Here is a 16,319-nt window from a genome sequence, read left to right on the forward strand (position 1 = left end):
GGCCTCTCTATTGACTGGAATAAAAACAACCAGGCGGCGAGAGCTGACCAGCAGTCTCGGCCGCTTTGAAAACCTTACAGAAAGGCTTGGAAAATAAGGTTAGCACATCGCAGCTTGAAATGAAAGCCTGTTGAACACAAACACACGCGGACACATGAACACCTACACTTAAAAGACAAATACACACTGCACTGCTGCACTGCTCTTTCAACTTTGGGGCACGGGGCAGCACACTGCATTCAGAGATGTTTGAAAAGAAATCTTAGCACACAGCAGTGGTGGATTTAGAAGCTAAAAGGAAAATATGGGTGGGTAGAAGAAGATCTAGTGGTTGTTAGAGCATGCATCTGCTTTGAAAGGTCTTCACAGGTCCACTGCGCTCTGAGGAAACAAGACCCGACCTGGGACCTGAACTGGACCTGGTGCCAATTAAGTCTAATCGGGTCAGAGAGGGTCTTGTTTTATTGCCACAGGGGTCGGATCTGTGTGTTAATGTGTCTGATACTAAAGTGGATCCAAATGGACTTAAAATTGTGAACATGGCAGTGGATGTACAGTTTAAGTTACAGTAAATAGCGAAGCAGGAAAAAAAAAAAAAAAAATCTCCCGTGTTTCACGACCGTGACATGAAGCAGGAACAGCTGTACATCAGAGGAAAAAGTATTCTATGAAATCAGCGACCTGTATCAAAACGCATGCTATTGCATGAACTGGAATTTCAATCGCAAGCATTAAACTGGTTAAACAATTATGATATGTCTTCATACAGAATGTGTAATTGTTGGGGCAGGAAGTGGAAACAGGAATTATTTCTACAAATCCATCTTTGAAGCATATGAACAGATTGTTTTTGGAATTAGTTTCAATGACTTTATTGACTCATAGGACACTGTTATCATCCTGTTACGTGTTAATTGAAGCCTGCTGCCAGTGTTGATGCCGTCTCTCTATTAACTGTTCAGCTTGGTCGCATTTTGGATTGGGTCCAATTACCCCAAGGTCTATTTGGGTCGGGTCCCACTGTGCTCAGGTCACTTTAAAAAAAAAAAAAAAAAGGCTTTTTATGCAGGTTGGGTTGATGTAGGTTTACCATGGATACTTAATGGATTGGATCCAACATTGTGGACCCCTGAAGACCTCTGATCTGCTCTGCTTAAGCGCCCTTAGGCAAGATGGTGAATCCCTACCAGCTTCAGGTACCTGTTGAAACTGACCTCCCAGTGTACCACATGAAAGACATCTTCACCAATAAAGCACAATGTTATTATATGATCCCATCAGATGGACACCTGTTGGTAATCTCCTTATCACATTATCACCATGACATGCATTTCATAGTGACTTAAGCCCCCATTTATCTGCCCAATAGAAATTAGAGTTGGCCACGGGCTAATTTTATCTCTTGACTCCAACTGTTAGCCCAAGGCTAAACTTGACAAAGAAATGTGGGGCCTAATCGAGCTAAGCTATGTAGCCTTTGGCAAAAATCTGGTTATGTCTCTTCAGCAGTGCTTGAAATCTTTATCTGAGGGCGGAGAGAGCATCATGCCAAAACTTGCAAAGGTAGCAGTAAAGGTGATAAGTTGTATTTAACCCTCAGCTGAAAGAAATTTTAATCTGGGTGTCCCTCCTTTGAAATAAAAGCCGAGAAACATTTGTTGTTAAGATATCCAAGTATGCCTGGAGGCTTTCCACACACTCGAACAAGCACGACACACACACACACACACATCTTATTTGTCAGGTTGTGATAAATATGCAAAGCATGGTGGACAATAGGCCCAAACAGCTGATGCTGTCTGTCTGCGTGCTGGAAAAACAAAGGCTCGCTTCTCATCTGAATGTGTATGGGTTAATAACAGAGGGAGAGAGAGAGAGAGAGGGGCTGATAAAGCTGTAGAGAAAGCAAGACAGAAAGACAGAAGAAGAGAGAGAGGACAACAGAGTGTGATAAAAGGCCGGCGCGGCGCCAGAGAGATGGTGGGGAGTTGCAGATCACACATCTGGCCACACAAGCGTCCCCTTTCATCACTGACCTTCTGGCTCGTTCTTGATCAGCTCCTCCATCTTGCGTTGCTTCAGTGTGTCCACCACGTCTGCCAGGCTGCCCTTGCGTCTCTCGGGGGTCCCCAAGGTACCCGTGGCCGAGCCCCCGTCACTGCAAGGCCGGCCGCCGCCGCCGCCCTCCTCTTTGCCCGGTGAGGTAGCATTGTGCTGGGGGTAAGGGCTCAGAGAGCTCCCCTTAGTGCCGTCCTGCTCCTGGAGGGAAGGGGGAGAGGGAAAATTATTAGATTTAAAAATTACCTCAAATTCAAGACACAAATAAGCAAACTGTGGGAGTAAAGAAGCGAGGAGGAGGTGGGGGAGGAGCTGGCAGAGACCCACTCATTATCTCCATCCATCTCTCCTTCCCTTGCTCTCTTTATTCTCTCCATCTCCCCTTCTCATAGCTCAATGCAACCAACTGTCATCCCTGGCCAGTTATCTCAAGTTAGGGCATACTTCTTCTTCTTCTTCTCTCTCTCTCACATCCTCTGGAATCTGCATTTGACTGACTTGGAGGTACTTGACAGAACGAGCACATGAAACAACAGCAAAAGACTCCGCGCACTCTCAGAGTCACGCTAACTCTTCATTACAAAGCCTTCAACAGCTTGGCTTTGAGGGATGTCCAACACTACTGTACCGAATCCCAAGCAAGTTTCAGCGCTGCGCTACTTTTGTCCAAAGATTCCTGACAATTAATGCTGAGGATGCAACTCCGTCAAATCACAAAAAAAAAGTGGATTCCTTTTCAAAACACAAAGCTTTGGAGCGGTGTCAAATCATTTCCATAAATTCATGAAAGGACTGAAAAAACAACAATCAGCATGGCAGCTACAAAATATAATATATACAGCTCACTGTAAGGCTCTGTGCCTTTTGCCAAGCTGTCATGATGAATAATTATCCCACTGTCTGGTGTCTAAACTTTACTGTCTTTAACATGACAAGTATAACGACCTTCAGAAATCAAAAAAACTTTCACACAATTGATTTTGTTTTGGTCTATTAAAGCCCCCCCTCCACTAAAAAGTGTATTTAGCCTATTGCTCTCTTGGATGTTTGAACTTCCTTAAAACTTGTCCAGAGGGGACCTTTAAGTTTCTTTTATATGATAAGTTTGGTAAAGTCGGGTGAATAAACAGTAGGAAAAAACCTCCCGACAGCAACTGAATGGTAAGCAACTTGTAGCATCTTAATCTTTGACCCAATAAAACCAGTGTTTGTTTGGCTAGCCCGCATGATAGACTTAATGCCAGCTAAGCCCAATTAAGAGTGACACTGAGAAGGAGGACGGTGTCAGCTTCGACGGAGAACATCTCTTTGCCGCACTTACACGGACGGATGAGCGTACGTACTGCATGCACGCTCTAAATGCATCGACAGCCACGTGGACGCATACAGTGTCCTCCGGCATGCACGCACGGGTGTGTTGACGTACGTGTTGCATTCTTTAATTACAATGAATCAGTCAGTCAATCAGGCTGCCAGTCTGTCAGCTTGGCCCTTTGGAGACAGGAGGGTCAATGGCCCACAGGGTTAATCTTTGGCTAATCCCGCTACAATATGGAGCATGCCACCTGGGGCAATGGCACACATACCCAGTACCTCTGTTTGTCTGTGTGTGGGTGTGCATGTGTGGGAGACGGCCAGATACAGAGGGACAGACAGAGGGACATTCCAGCGGTATTAATGACATTATGGTGTATTAAGTTGGAGATAGTTTTATAATCATTAACTCGCAGGCTGTTGGTGGAAGTGGAACTTAATACTGAGATCACAGTCCATGATGAAGTCAGCTAGGCCCCACGTGACGGCAGATTCTACCCTTTTCTCTCCTTTAGGCGTCTTATTATGAAAGCATTCATTTGAGCAGAAGAGGACAACTCAAGACAAAGTCTCGAATCGTTCCTCTGTGCTCTATGGAGAGAATAAGTCCAGGCAGAGACGATGCTTTCATTGTCAGTGGCCTGACGCTGTCTGAGAGGTACAGCAGACCATTATCACTTGCTGTTTTCTACACTTCACTGACTCGCTCTGGCTCTGTGTGTTTCCACACTCTGAATAAGTGAGCACGCTCAATAATTCACTAATTCTCTCCTCGGCGTTCTTGTGGCTGCATTGTAACAGGGGACAGCTTGACGGCAATGATATGGCTTTAACAGTCGTATACTGTATACAGCGGATGATGGAGTGATGAGGCTTCTAACATGCTGGCTGTGGGCTGTGCTGCGCTGGGAAAGTGTCTTGTGATCTTCAAGCACTGAAAGACTTAACTCTTCTCGCCTCACCACCGGACCAAGCGATGGTTCGACCCGCTCCCGTCTCTCTTTGTCGCTTCATTTCCTCCTTCACCCTCTCCTGTTCTTCAGATTAGGGAAATTTAGACTTGAAATGAGCGGCTTTGTGATTACGAGTTGCATCAGTGGTGGCGCGGCATGCAAATGTAAGGAGACAAGAGGAAGAGAAGGAGTGCAAGTGGGTAGAAGTCAAAGAAAGATGGACAGAGCGAAAGGCGAAAGAGAGAGCGACGATGTTATTAGAGGAAATCAAAGAGAGAGAGAGAGTTGACAGAGATATGTGGAGAAAGAGAGAGAGAGAGGGAGAGAGAGAGAGGGGAAGGCATGCATCTTGAAGGCAGCGGTCACACCTGTCACATCCCATTTATCTAATCCAGCGCCTACTTAAAACAGCCGCACTCTTTCTTTTCGAGAAAGATGTCGCGCAAACAAAACAAACAGAACAAGAATATGGGAGAAGAGATGGGGTGGGGGTTGGGGGTGGAGTCGGGGGGTGGGGGGGGGGGCAGTCGGGGTTGTCGGATCTCCTTGCACTGTCGAAAATCTGCCAGGGAGATGTCATCTCACTGCGTCCAACAATGAAGGTCATTTCCCAATCAAAGGGAATTAGCGGGGAGCTGTGGCTTCTTCAAAGACCTGGTAAATTAGGGCCCATGACATTATTTATGTGTGTCAGACAGACAGCCTTATCCCGAAGGCAACTTAAATGGCTTAGGATTTTTTCCCCCCCATCAATCTCGCAGCATATAATCCATGTGCCCTGCTGACATTTCTTACCCTGGCGATTTCGCAAAAGTCCAAGACAGAGGGATCAAAAAAGACGAGACACAAGGCAGATTCCTTATTGTAAACCGGCGTCAGGAGGCTGACGCGCGTACGGCGACGTGTTCCCGCAATAACGCAGCTCGCAAAACTTTTCTCATCAACATACATTTATTCCGAAGTACAACCAGAAATTGTGGATACTGTAAACGTTCATGCCCTCCTCTCCTCGTCGCGCATGTGTGTGAGCAGGTTTTTGCCATTTCTGCGCGCATATGTGTGACACTGTGAGTGCAAATAGCCTGTAGGTGTGTGTGTGTGTGTGTGTTAATGTGCGAGTGCCTGCATACATGTATTTATATGCACTGGATGTGGCAGGCTGGCAGTGTGGGCGGTTCTGCCTTTAGTTTGCAGATGTCAATTCTCTTCCAAAATGACTGGAACAAAGTAAAAATTGCGCCTCACTCTCTTTATCCTTTTACTGCCTCTGCAATGGAACCGAATTAAACAACTTTTGTCTTCTTAAGCTCATCTGTGAGGGGAGGTTGGTTTAAAAACACGTAACTCTTGCCAGAAAAAGAGGGAAAAAAAAAAATCCAAATGCTATTTTTTTTTTCTACAGCCAGCACAGATGCCGCTGTTCATGTTCTTTTTTTGATTTCTTCTTCGTCTTCCTCCCATCCTCCCTCTCTGTTGCCCGACAGAAGCAACCCTCTCTCTCTTTCTCCCTCCCCTCTCTCTACCATAGCCTGACATGTCTCGGGCTGCGCAAGGTGTATGTGTGAAAAACAATATTGGATGCTTGGCGCGTCGCTGTGGATCAAGGCATGGACAATGTGGCAGTAGGAAGAACTGGAAACAGCTGCTCAACTAAAATACACACAAATACACACCATGAGAATGTCACTGATCTCTCCTGCAGGGGGGTAAGACTTAGCTCTACACCAGAGCTGCCAATCTCCGCGACATACACTTAACACACCTCCGACACACTGCCAAACACACACACATATATGCACGCACACACACATGCGTGCAGCAAATCCCTTTACATGCCATGGCTAAACACAGACACTGTCAGTTTTGACTTCCAGATCCCTCAGGCAGGGACAAGCAAGCAAACACACATACACTACTTTTATCCTCCTGTTCCAACAATAAGGCCGAGCTTTTCCATGGAAACTTCAAAAAAAAAAAATGTATGTACCACATAGATCAATATTTCATTATATTAACATAAGTTGTTGTCCTTCTTCTCGTTGAAACTTTGTGTCCAAGAATGACACACTTGCCCTCTCTTTATGTCAAAACATGCAGCTGTATTTTCTGTATTTTAAATAGCAGTTTGGCTAAAAATGCATGCCAGTATATTTTACCACGACCCCTCGCTGTTGACAGGCAAGTGTGTGTTGATTCATTAGTGCATCACTGGCATGAGAAATTAAGTGTGACCACTGTGTCTCAAGACTGCTCAATGACTGTGTTAAATCTGTCAAATTCTCATGAGCACACAAGCGCGCGCGCACACACACACACGCAGTCACACATACAAATTACACAAAAAAGAGGGAGGAAGACGAATAAGAAATAATGCCTGATGAAATGTCTTTATAGTTTTCTATCGGGCTAGCGTGCATCTTGCCTGTTAATGAAATAATTAGTGTTTGTCCATTAACACATTTATGAGAGAAGATGCTTGCCTCTGCTTGATGTGAAAACATTTTTTTTCTGCAAGGATTTGCAAAACACAAACATAAATGAGCAAAAAGAAAGCAAGCACGAAAGGAAAGGTATTAAATCTATACATGCAGTGCAGACTTAAAAGCACCCTGCTGTAATAATTTAGCATTTTGTTTGTTTACCTGGGAACAAAGTTAAAAATCCATCCTTTAATATCTTTAGTGGCGCCATAACTGGATTTCGTGTTGATTGGCTGACCTCGCTGAACTACCACTAAAATCCTTCCCATCAGGTGTTTGAACTGAGCTGCACTCAGCCAATCAGGGTCCACCAGCATGGTGAGAACTTCACATTCAATAAAACACCCTTTTAGCTAAACTGCATTCATTTGCAAACCATTACGAACGGTGCTTCTCGCATCCAGAGCCGGGGCTTGTACAAAAACAAAATTTTTTAAAAAGTGAATAATCTGGTACCTTTCAGCTTTTTAAAACATTCAATGAGTGCTGTTTTCTCATTCTCTCCCTCCCTGTGTGTGTGTGTGTGTGTGTGTGTGTGTGTGTGTGTGTGTGTGTGTGTGTGTTGTTGCGTGTGTGGCTGTACAGCTGCAGCAGGCAGGTAAAGCGGCCGGGCCAAAGCCGAGCAGGCAGGCGAGGCAGGCGGGATGAAGAGGTCAGTGTGTAGCCGAGCGCTTCTCCGCCGCCGTGTTAATTTACTATGACAAGATAAAGCTATAATCCCCCCCCTCCTCTCGCTCTCCCCCGCTGCTTCACTTCCAAGTCAACCGGTCGCAGATGAGCCATTTACTTCCCCCTATCACTTTACGACAATTGCACTGAGAGAGACGGACCCCCGCCCCACTCCCATAGAGTCCCACCAACACCCCCGCCACATAGTAAATCTCCTTCCTGCTCTCCATTTCTCTTCATCCACTCTTCACTGACAGTCAGCGGCAAAAGGATTGGAGCTGCCCCCCCTCAAAAAAAAAAACGAGAAAAAAAAACAACTTAACACACATCTTACAACATGCCAAGCAGGCTGTCGGATAAGCCCCCGGTCCCACCCGCCAGACACACACATCCACTTAATAAGCCACATCAGCTATTACACTGGATATGAGACCCCCCCCCCCAACAACACAAGTTCTTCAGCACACAAACACACATACACACCAATGCTGTCTCCCTTCCACTGTCAATCAATGGTCTAGAAAGCAGCTGTTTGTCATTTTGAGGATATTTAGAAATTCTAGGGGTCCTGGGGTCCCCTCATAATGAGTTAAAAAGGGCAGTGATGAAGCCAATTCTGTACAAAGGACTACTGATAACAGTGTTTGTGTTGCTGCTTTTGTATAGTGTACATATAACCATAAATAATAAAAGATAACTATCTAAATGAACCAGGAACAATCTAATCATTGTCCTGGAGCAACCCAGTGTGTGTGTGTGTGTGTGTGTGTGTGTGTGTGTGTGTGTGTGTGTGTGCGTGTGTGTGTGTGTGTATGTGTGTGTACATGCCTGTGTGGTCCCAGGACTTTGGTTGCGAGCTGCCACCTGCCACACATGAGACGACTGCAGGAGGGACCTGCGGGCTAATCAGCAGGCTAATTACAGAATTAGCTTTCCATTACAGCTCCTAAGCGCTGTTTCATTGTTTTACAGCATGCAGGAATTTATTGTCAGTATGTTGGAAAGGTCAACGGTCGTTATCAGAGCACCGCTGCGACAAGGTGTGTACCAAGGTGAGGGCCCAGGAGAGGCGAAGACAGGGCATTGTGTGCTGGCATACACACTGAGAAAATTCCCTCTAAACACACGCGAGTCCTCTGCGTTTTACACAAGACAAAATCCTTTAACGGATGCTCTAAGACGTTAATAACATGTTTCTCGTGGTGAACATTCAACACTATGTTGCGCAAACATGATTTGACAAAACTAACCGATGAATACCAGCATCATGTAACACACTGTGCAGTCACACAATCACACTTAGGTGCTGAACATGCATTGCAAATCACACCACATGTATGGATCGAGTCGCATGCAGGAAAACAGAGTCCTCTTAAAAACACACACATAGCGGAGTGCTGAAACACACATGTGCGTCAGTTACCAGAAGTTTACAACAAACCTGCATACTGTGAGGCCTACACTAATATTTGACATGAATCACACAGCAGATATAATTCATCTGTACAAATACACACACACGCACACAAGTGCACTTACACATACAGAGCCATACATACAGCGCCGCCACACAATGTCACACTTTATCCTGAAGAAAATGACTCACTGCAATGGCTCACATTTTGCAGTCACGCAACAGTGCATCAGATGGGCTCAAGGCGACGGCTGGTGGCGCACACATAAAAGCAAAAACACGTGTGCACCCAAACAGTAGCCTTGAACCCTCATTTCTCCCCCCATTCAGTGGAATTCAATTTCTGAATCACCCAACAAATATCTGCATATTTTTGTTTGCTTACTTTTGTTTTAGTGAAGTTCTTTTTTTTCTTTTCTTTTTATTTGCGTTGGGGTTTAAAAGGTGACTTTAAGTCACCATTAGAGGAGTACGTAAGATACAAAGTCAAGGAGGCGTTTCAGATTCAGATTGTATCAGGATTCATTTTGTCATTATAGACAACTTCAGAAGAGAACAAACAAACAAGATTAATTTAAATAATTTCTGGCTGAAAAGATTTTATTGAATACAGGACAAGTATCTGTACAGTAATGGAAAGAGGACAAGGCTATTTTCCAGTAATACAAGAACCATGCTGATGGGACGTTCTGAGCCTGAATAATGTAAAAAAACATTGAGACTGGTAGCGTGACATGACATATTATTGGATTTGGTCTCACTTCTATGTATTTGATATGTATTTCTTTACATTTTGGCAAATGGGCACCATTACTAAGTAGGTAAACAAGGACTCAGAGGAAGGGACAAACTTTACTTTCAATAATGTCTGTTTTTTTTTTTCCATAAACAACACTGAAACTAATTTTTGTTAAAGTTTTCGACACTTCCCAAGAAGAGCCAAAAGTAATGTCACTACTCTGAGAAGCAGAAGTCGAAGCTGTTCCACACAGCGGGAGTCGTACCAGTTGGAAATACCTCCAAAATGTCACACCCATTTCACATCGTGACCCAGAGTCAGCGCTCAAGGCCGCCGTCACCCACAGGTGGGTTATTTCACCCACGAGGAACAAAAAGCCAGATCGGACCGAAAACCGGCGGCTGTCCTTACCATGTTGGGGGGGCTGTCCAAGTTGCGGTTGGGGGGCGAGCGAGGGGACACCTTGCCACAGTAGGCGGCCAGGGGGAGGTGGATGACACCGCCCAGTCCCTCACTATCTTCATCCTCCACTCGCTGTCTGCTGGTTGCCATGGCTACCTCTCCATCTGTCCCCCCATATGGAGAGGCTGGTCGCTTGGAAGACATCCTGGAAAAAAAAAGGGAGAAGGGAGATAGAGAGACAGAGAGAGAGAAGGGAAAACAGTGAGCAATATTCAAAGATGATATAATAGGTTGACTACAGTTATCTGACGGAGGCGACACAAAGTGTGGACGTTCCTGTGGACAAAACCACTTCCTGTAAACTCCTGGATGGTCTGACACAACTTTAAATGCTACCCACTCCTCGGTGTGTTTATTGTAGAAAAGCTTGCATGAGGACATCTCTCAGTCCTTCCAGCAGGTATTCACCACATCCCATTCAGCCCATCAACCTGCACCAATTCTCCTCTCTTCCCATTTCTCTGGTTTTGTTTTCTTCATTTGAGTCGCACATTCAGCATGTTCAGTCGACAGAGCTCTCGCAGCGCAACCCCACACAATATCCTTTGGTTTGTGAGCACCCAGCTCCTTGGCAGACCTTCAAACACACTCTCAGGACTTACAGTATGTTTACCATGGGGGCCATTCAGCGTTCACATTTTCCAAAAGACGGGGCCATTACTGCAAATGGAGCCCGCTTGCACTGGCATTGTGGAGGAAATGACCATGTCTTGACAATAGGCTTTCAGAGAGAGACACAGAGTGGGGGGAAAAAAAGAGGGAGACAGAGTGAGAGCAGTATGCACAGTGGCAATAATACGTGTTTATGAAAACCTCTGGACAATAGAGGAACTGGAGGAAAATAGCTAGCAACACGAGGGCCCCGCTGTTTGCATTTGTTACTGTGGCTTTGTTCCCTTGAAAAGAAGGAAAGGATATAAAGCCACATCTATTAGGTGAACTCTGTCTCTCACAAGGTAAATTTGCCTCCCTGTACTTCAGCTGAATAGGGATGCAGTGACTATGCGGCAATAATAGAATTTAATGTGGTTCTCAGCATCGCCTGAGTGCTTTCAGATGCACTTGTCAGCCTTGAAGCCACTGCGACTATGACCCCGGGTAATAGGCTGCTAACGCTCAGTCGCACAGAGGCAACGCGTGACAGGGATGGAGGGATGGAGGCGTGGATGGAGGGATGGAGGGTTGGAGGCGTGGATGGAGGGACTGTGAAAACTTGAGGGGAGGGGAGCGTGTGACGGTGAGCGCAAGAGGCAAGAAATAAGCAACAGGCGTCCGACTCTTAAAGTCCGCTGACGCCTTCTTTCCCGCCTCTCTCAAATTCTTCCCCTCTCTCGCTGCTTGTCTCCGCTAAACTGATTACACTCTTGACTCTATTGGATTTCCTCCGGACTGTACATCTGGCATTGTTCCTAGGAGCAGCCACTGCCACTAATTCATTGCTTATTTACCTTATGACAGTGGAAAGGCAAACTATATTGAGTGCCGCTCACTGGAGGGAATGAGGGAAGCGCCATGCTAAGAAACACAACATGAGGCGTTATCACATTGCGGGGGAAGGTTACTGTCGAAATCAAATAAACTCCACTCAAGTAAGACCATAAAAAGCTAACTCTACACCATACTGATGTAATTTAATTACCTTTAATTGTTTTTGGAAGATTTTTGCCTGCAAGATTCATAGATCTCACAGATAATCAAATCATTGAAACCAGTTTGCAAATTGTTTTTATCATTAGTATATTGCTGAGGACCTTTTTCTCCCCAAAACGACATGAAGAGCAACTTTGTATTCCTTTGCATGTGTTTTCTTGTGTTTCAATAGACTCCGCTGGGCTTTTAAAGGTTGGATAATTTCATCCACTTATGAAGGGGAGCCATGTCACACTTCATTTGAAGTCAAATCAGAAAATTACTAAATCACCACCACAGAAATGAAGCTATTAAATCAAGTTGTGCAAAACTGCAATCTCACTATTCGAATGCTTTTTTTTTTTTTGGTACACTTTCATCAAGGTAAAACGCTCGTAATCCCATTCTGGGTGTTAGGATGATGCTAAACAAGGTTTTCATGTTGTAAAATGGGTGCAGAAGAGAAACACACACACACATACATACAGTTGTTCAAGTCCACAGGAATGTGTATCTGCAGCTGATTTCCTTATCTGCTTCTCCTGGACTCTCTATCACCTTGGGCTTGCTCAGCAAAAACCGGGGCCATAAATGACCAATGAAGACTTTGTATTTGTTTCGATGACAAAAGACTTCAGAGATAAAACTGCGCGCTGCCATCGTTAAATCCTATTAATATCATAACTGAAAGCGACTCGCGATGACGTTTACTGCACTTTATCATTTACTTCTGATAGAATGACTGAGGAGATGTGTGTGTGTGCACAAGCCTGTGTGTGTGTCATTCCACTCACACCGTCCAATGCCAGCGGCAGGCCCAGCTGTACAAACTACAGGGCTTTGAGCCACGCGGCACACACACATACACCCACACATATGCGCACATACATAGAACAGAGGCCCTAACACTGCAGGTCTGTCTTCATCACTGCCTGTTTACTTTACCTCCTTTCACTCTCTCACACTGAGGCCTTTTGTTTCAGACACACACACACACACACACACACACACACACACACACACACACACACACACACACCTCCCCTTGTGTTCTGCGCACACCTCTGCCTCGCCATTACCCTGTACACAGACCTGGGGTCAGCTTCGAATCCCCTCACCTCACTAATGCTGCACTTTGGCTCAGCTACTGAAAAAGCATGTGAGGATTTTTATTTTTGTTTTCACAATTTGATTATCCATCATTTAGCCACAGTAGCCGCACTGACATATCTGGACGGACGGTTACGCATTAACACGGAAAACAACACAGACATCCAAAAACTCTGCGGGGCCAATGAGAGCGCTCCACTCTTCTAAAGAATAACTCAGTGGCAAACATTTCATCATACTTTTTGCTTCTTTTTTGCTCCTCTTTTTCCTTCTCCTCCCTCCACTCCTTTTCACACCCGTCCAACCCCCTCCCCAATTCTGCTACTACTTCCTCAGAGGTGGGTGTCTATGAATGGGGAGGCCGTTCACAGCTCCTCTCCAGCTATAAAATCCCTCGCTCCCTCCTGTTTGCCTTTGAAGTCGAATTACTATACAATTGGGCACGGCGGGTGTGCAGGTTACACCAGCTACTTCATTTAAAGTTTGGCAGGGCTGTCACGCCGGCGGAGACCTGGAGGAGACCTGGAGGAAGCCGCTTGAAAGCGCGGAGCGATGAGGAGGATTAAAAAAAAAAAGGATGAGGTTTTATTAAGTCGACAAATTGGCAGCGTGGCCCAGGTCATAATTAGAGAATATTAGCATAATTCTGCCCAGTCCAACAATACCAAAAAATCGAACACCTCACGCCAAAGACAGTCCTTAACACATTTCTCACACACACACATGCTGCTTGCCTTTTCCACAAAGCGGCACAGTAATGATATTCCAAATGGCATAACACCAGTGCAACAATATTGCAGTGTATTTTTTGATTTACAAATCAAATTAATAAGTAAACTCCAATCTGCTGCTCGTCTCTTCCACCCCCTAAACTCTCATTTCCCTTGCAGGATCCACACACACGCACGCACACGCGCACACACACAAGTGTGCACACGGTGAGAGCGCTAAGCTGAGATTAGAGCGCCACTTCCCCTTGGCTTTTTGATGATTAGCGGCTCCTCAGTTAAGTCCCTCTCATATCACATATGTCCACTGCTGCTAAGTCACTAATCGGACAGCGACGTGCGTCCATTAACGGGCAGAATAATCGCCATCAACGGTGGTTAACCGTCTCCAGGCCTTCGCTTACTGCAATCAACGTGTCCATTTCATGTTGGCACGTCAGCAGCGGCGATTTTACGCACACGCAAGCGTGTTTTAAATACAGGCAGCAGGCTTACGAACACGCAAGCAAAACACTCTCAAAAGCGCACACCCATGATTCACATAAATCAAATGAATTAAGCAAAATGGGGGCAAAGATTTGTTTCAGCTTCACTGAAGAGTGAGGGAAAGACAAAGCAGCCATCGCAGAAATGTCACAGGCTATCACACACACGCACACTTACACACACACACACACGCCCGGCTCTCTCGCTCTGTGTGTCTGGCTGCTAACATTATCATGGTGCTAACTGCTCTTGTTAACTCCTCTACTCAGAACAAGCTTTCAGGGAGCGTGGGAGCCTCCTCTGGAGAATTCCACAGTCAAGTGTGTGCGCTTCTGTATATATGCGTGTGTGTGTGTGTGTGCGTGCGTGCATGTACGTGCTCAGCCTCTCTTTAAATTGCAACCCATTATTTCAATCACTACACAAACACACAGCACAGTCAGTCGAACCTGTCGTCTACAGTAAAAATAAGCACGGCGGCTAATTCGAAAGTGCTGTCAAGAGTCAAAGTGACATTCGTGGGGGGGATGGAGGGGTGGGGGGTTCCCCTCCACCTTGTGACTGCTAAGAACTGCCTGCCTGTCACTCAGGTGTGGGTCTATTTGCGTGGAAATGCGAGCTATCTTTGAAATTGTTCTCTGAGGGAATGGAAGGGCATATCAAAATAGTTGAGCGGAATGTGCCTTTTAGATAAGGCGCCCAGGGCGTTTTGCCTCCGAGGAGCCGACCGCAACATTTACATCCGTATGACACCTCAGGCGGGAATTTAAACAAATGTTTCCCCCTGTGTCGCGCTATCGCTTGCTTTATTGCCATCGTTTTTTTTCTCCCTCCCTCTCTTTCCTCTCTCGCTGCACTCCCTATGCCTCGTCTCAGCTTTCAAAACGATTTCTCCCTCCCTCTCTGTCTCTATCTCTCTGTCACACACTCCTGAACTTATTTTAACATCGTCTGTCCTCCTGCTCTTTCCCTTTCTCTGTCTTCCTGCCACTCTCCCCCACCCGGTGTTGTCTTACTTACTGTTCCCTCTTTACACAATCAGCTGTTTGTAAGAATGTCGCTCCATACCTCCCCTCCCTCCCTCCCTCCCTCCTTCCCTCCCTTCTTCTCTGTGTAGACTCTTAAGGATATTGCCTAATATCTATTTATAGGCTGTCCTTTTGAACAGTGGGAAGAGTGGGGCAGCAACAGAGAAGCAAGGCTGAGATGGAGGGATAAAGATTAACGGAGGGAGGACCTGGAGGAGAGAGTCAATGATATTCCTTCTTCCTTGACAAGCATTACATTTAGAGCAGAAAAGTTCAAATTTCTACACTCCTCTCCAACATTTGATAAAGAAACAAGTGTTGAAAAAGCCCAAACAAATGTCCAGAGTCCATAGCCAAAATAGCAATTTAAAAACAATTTCCAAAGATGCTTGGACATGAAGTTAACGGCACCATAACATCGTTAAGTAAAAATTTTCTGCTTGTTAGTATTGATGTAAAATGCTGTAAAATGCCTGCTGGATTTTCCCTGATGACTTGCTCTGCTGAAGTAAACAGTGTGTAACAGGGAGAAAATCTGAACACAGCTCCTGCCTGTATATGCTCACACACTCATATACGCATAGACACACCCTGGCACACACGCACACACAAAGGCGCAGACACACACTCAGCCTCACACACACAAAGCATCCTCTGTGAGGTGCCCTAAATCGGCGGCCGACAGCCCAAACTGTGTTTCCTGTCCAGCTTAACCACAAAAGGCAATAACACACAACCTAATGTCACCGCTGTTAATCACACACACACACGCACACGCTGGAGAGACAGTCATGTGTTGTGTATGTGTGTGTGTGGGGAGAGCAAAGGGGGTGGGCGCAAAAGACGTGGGCTAACTCATGTGGCCTCTGGGACTACCTCTCTCTCTCTCTCTCTCTCTCTCTCTCTCTCTCTGTCTGCCTCTCTTGTCCATTCATCCACCCAAAGCTTTAGTCACCAGCGAGGCATCACTCCACATACTTTCCTTGTCATGTTTTCAGCTTTTCTTCCCATCTTTAAAACCTTATTTATGTCTTTACACTGAGTCACCAGACGACGTGATCGTCACTGACATTTTAGCACAGAAGACAGGGTGGAGAAAAGATAAAGGGCAGGGGAGGAGAGGAGGAAAAGGAAAGGGGGGGAAAGTTTGATGCGCTTGTCTGTCTTTCGGTAGTTTTGTCACCATCAGTTTAAGGCCAAGTGAACGCAGCTCGTGGGAAAATCTCGAGTGTCGCTATAGAAAAAGGAA

General features: G+C 45.6%; 1 protein-coding gene across 6 annotated transcripts in view; it reads right to left on the bottom strand.

Annotated features, from left to right (window-relative positions):
• Positions 1 to 16,319, bottom strand: part of sox5 (SRY-box transcription factor 5) — a 223,638-nt gene that overhangs the window by 67,067 nt on the left and 140,252 nt on the right. For all 6 annotated transcript variants that reach the window (XM_070991612.1, XM_070991610.1, XM_070991609.1 and 3 more), the window contains 2 exons: positions 10,039 to 10,234; positions 2,037 to 2,259 (listed from right to left, as the gene is read on the bottom strand). In XM_070991612.1, the coding sequence (XP_070847713.1) occupies positions 2,037 to 2,259; positions 10,039 to 10,233 (418 nt within the window). In that variant the 5' untranslated portion in view covers position 10,234. The remainder of the gene's footprint in view (positions 1 to 2,036; positions 2,260 to 10,038; positions 10,235 to 16,319) is intronic.

The sequence above is a fragment of the Chaetodon trifascialis genome, chromosome 22 (genome assembly GCF_039877785.1).
Source record: "Chaetodon trifascialis isolate fChaTrf1 chromosome 22, fChaTrf1.hap1, whole genome shotgun sequence".
Classification (NCBI taxonomy): Eukaryota; Metazoa; Chordata; class Actinopteri; order Chaetodontiformes; family Chaetodontidae; genus Chaetodon; species Chaetodon trifascialis.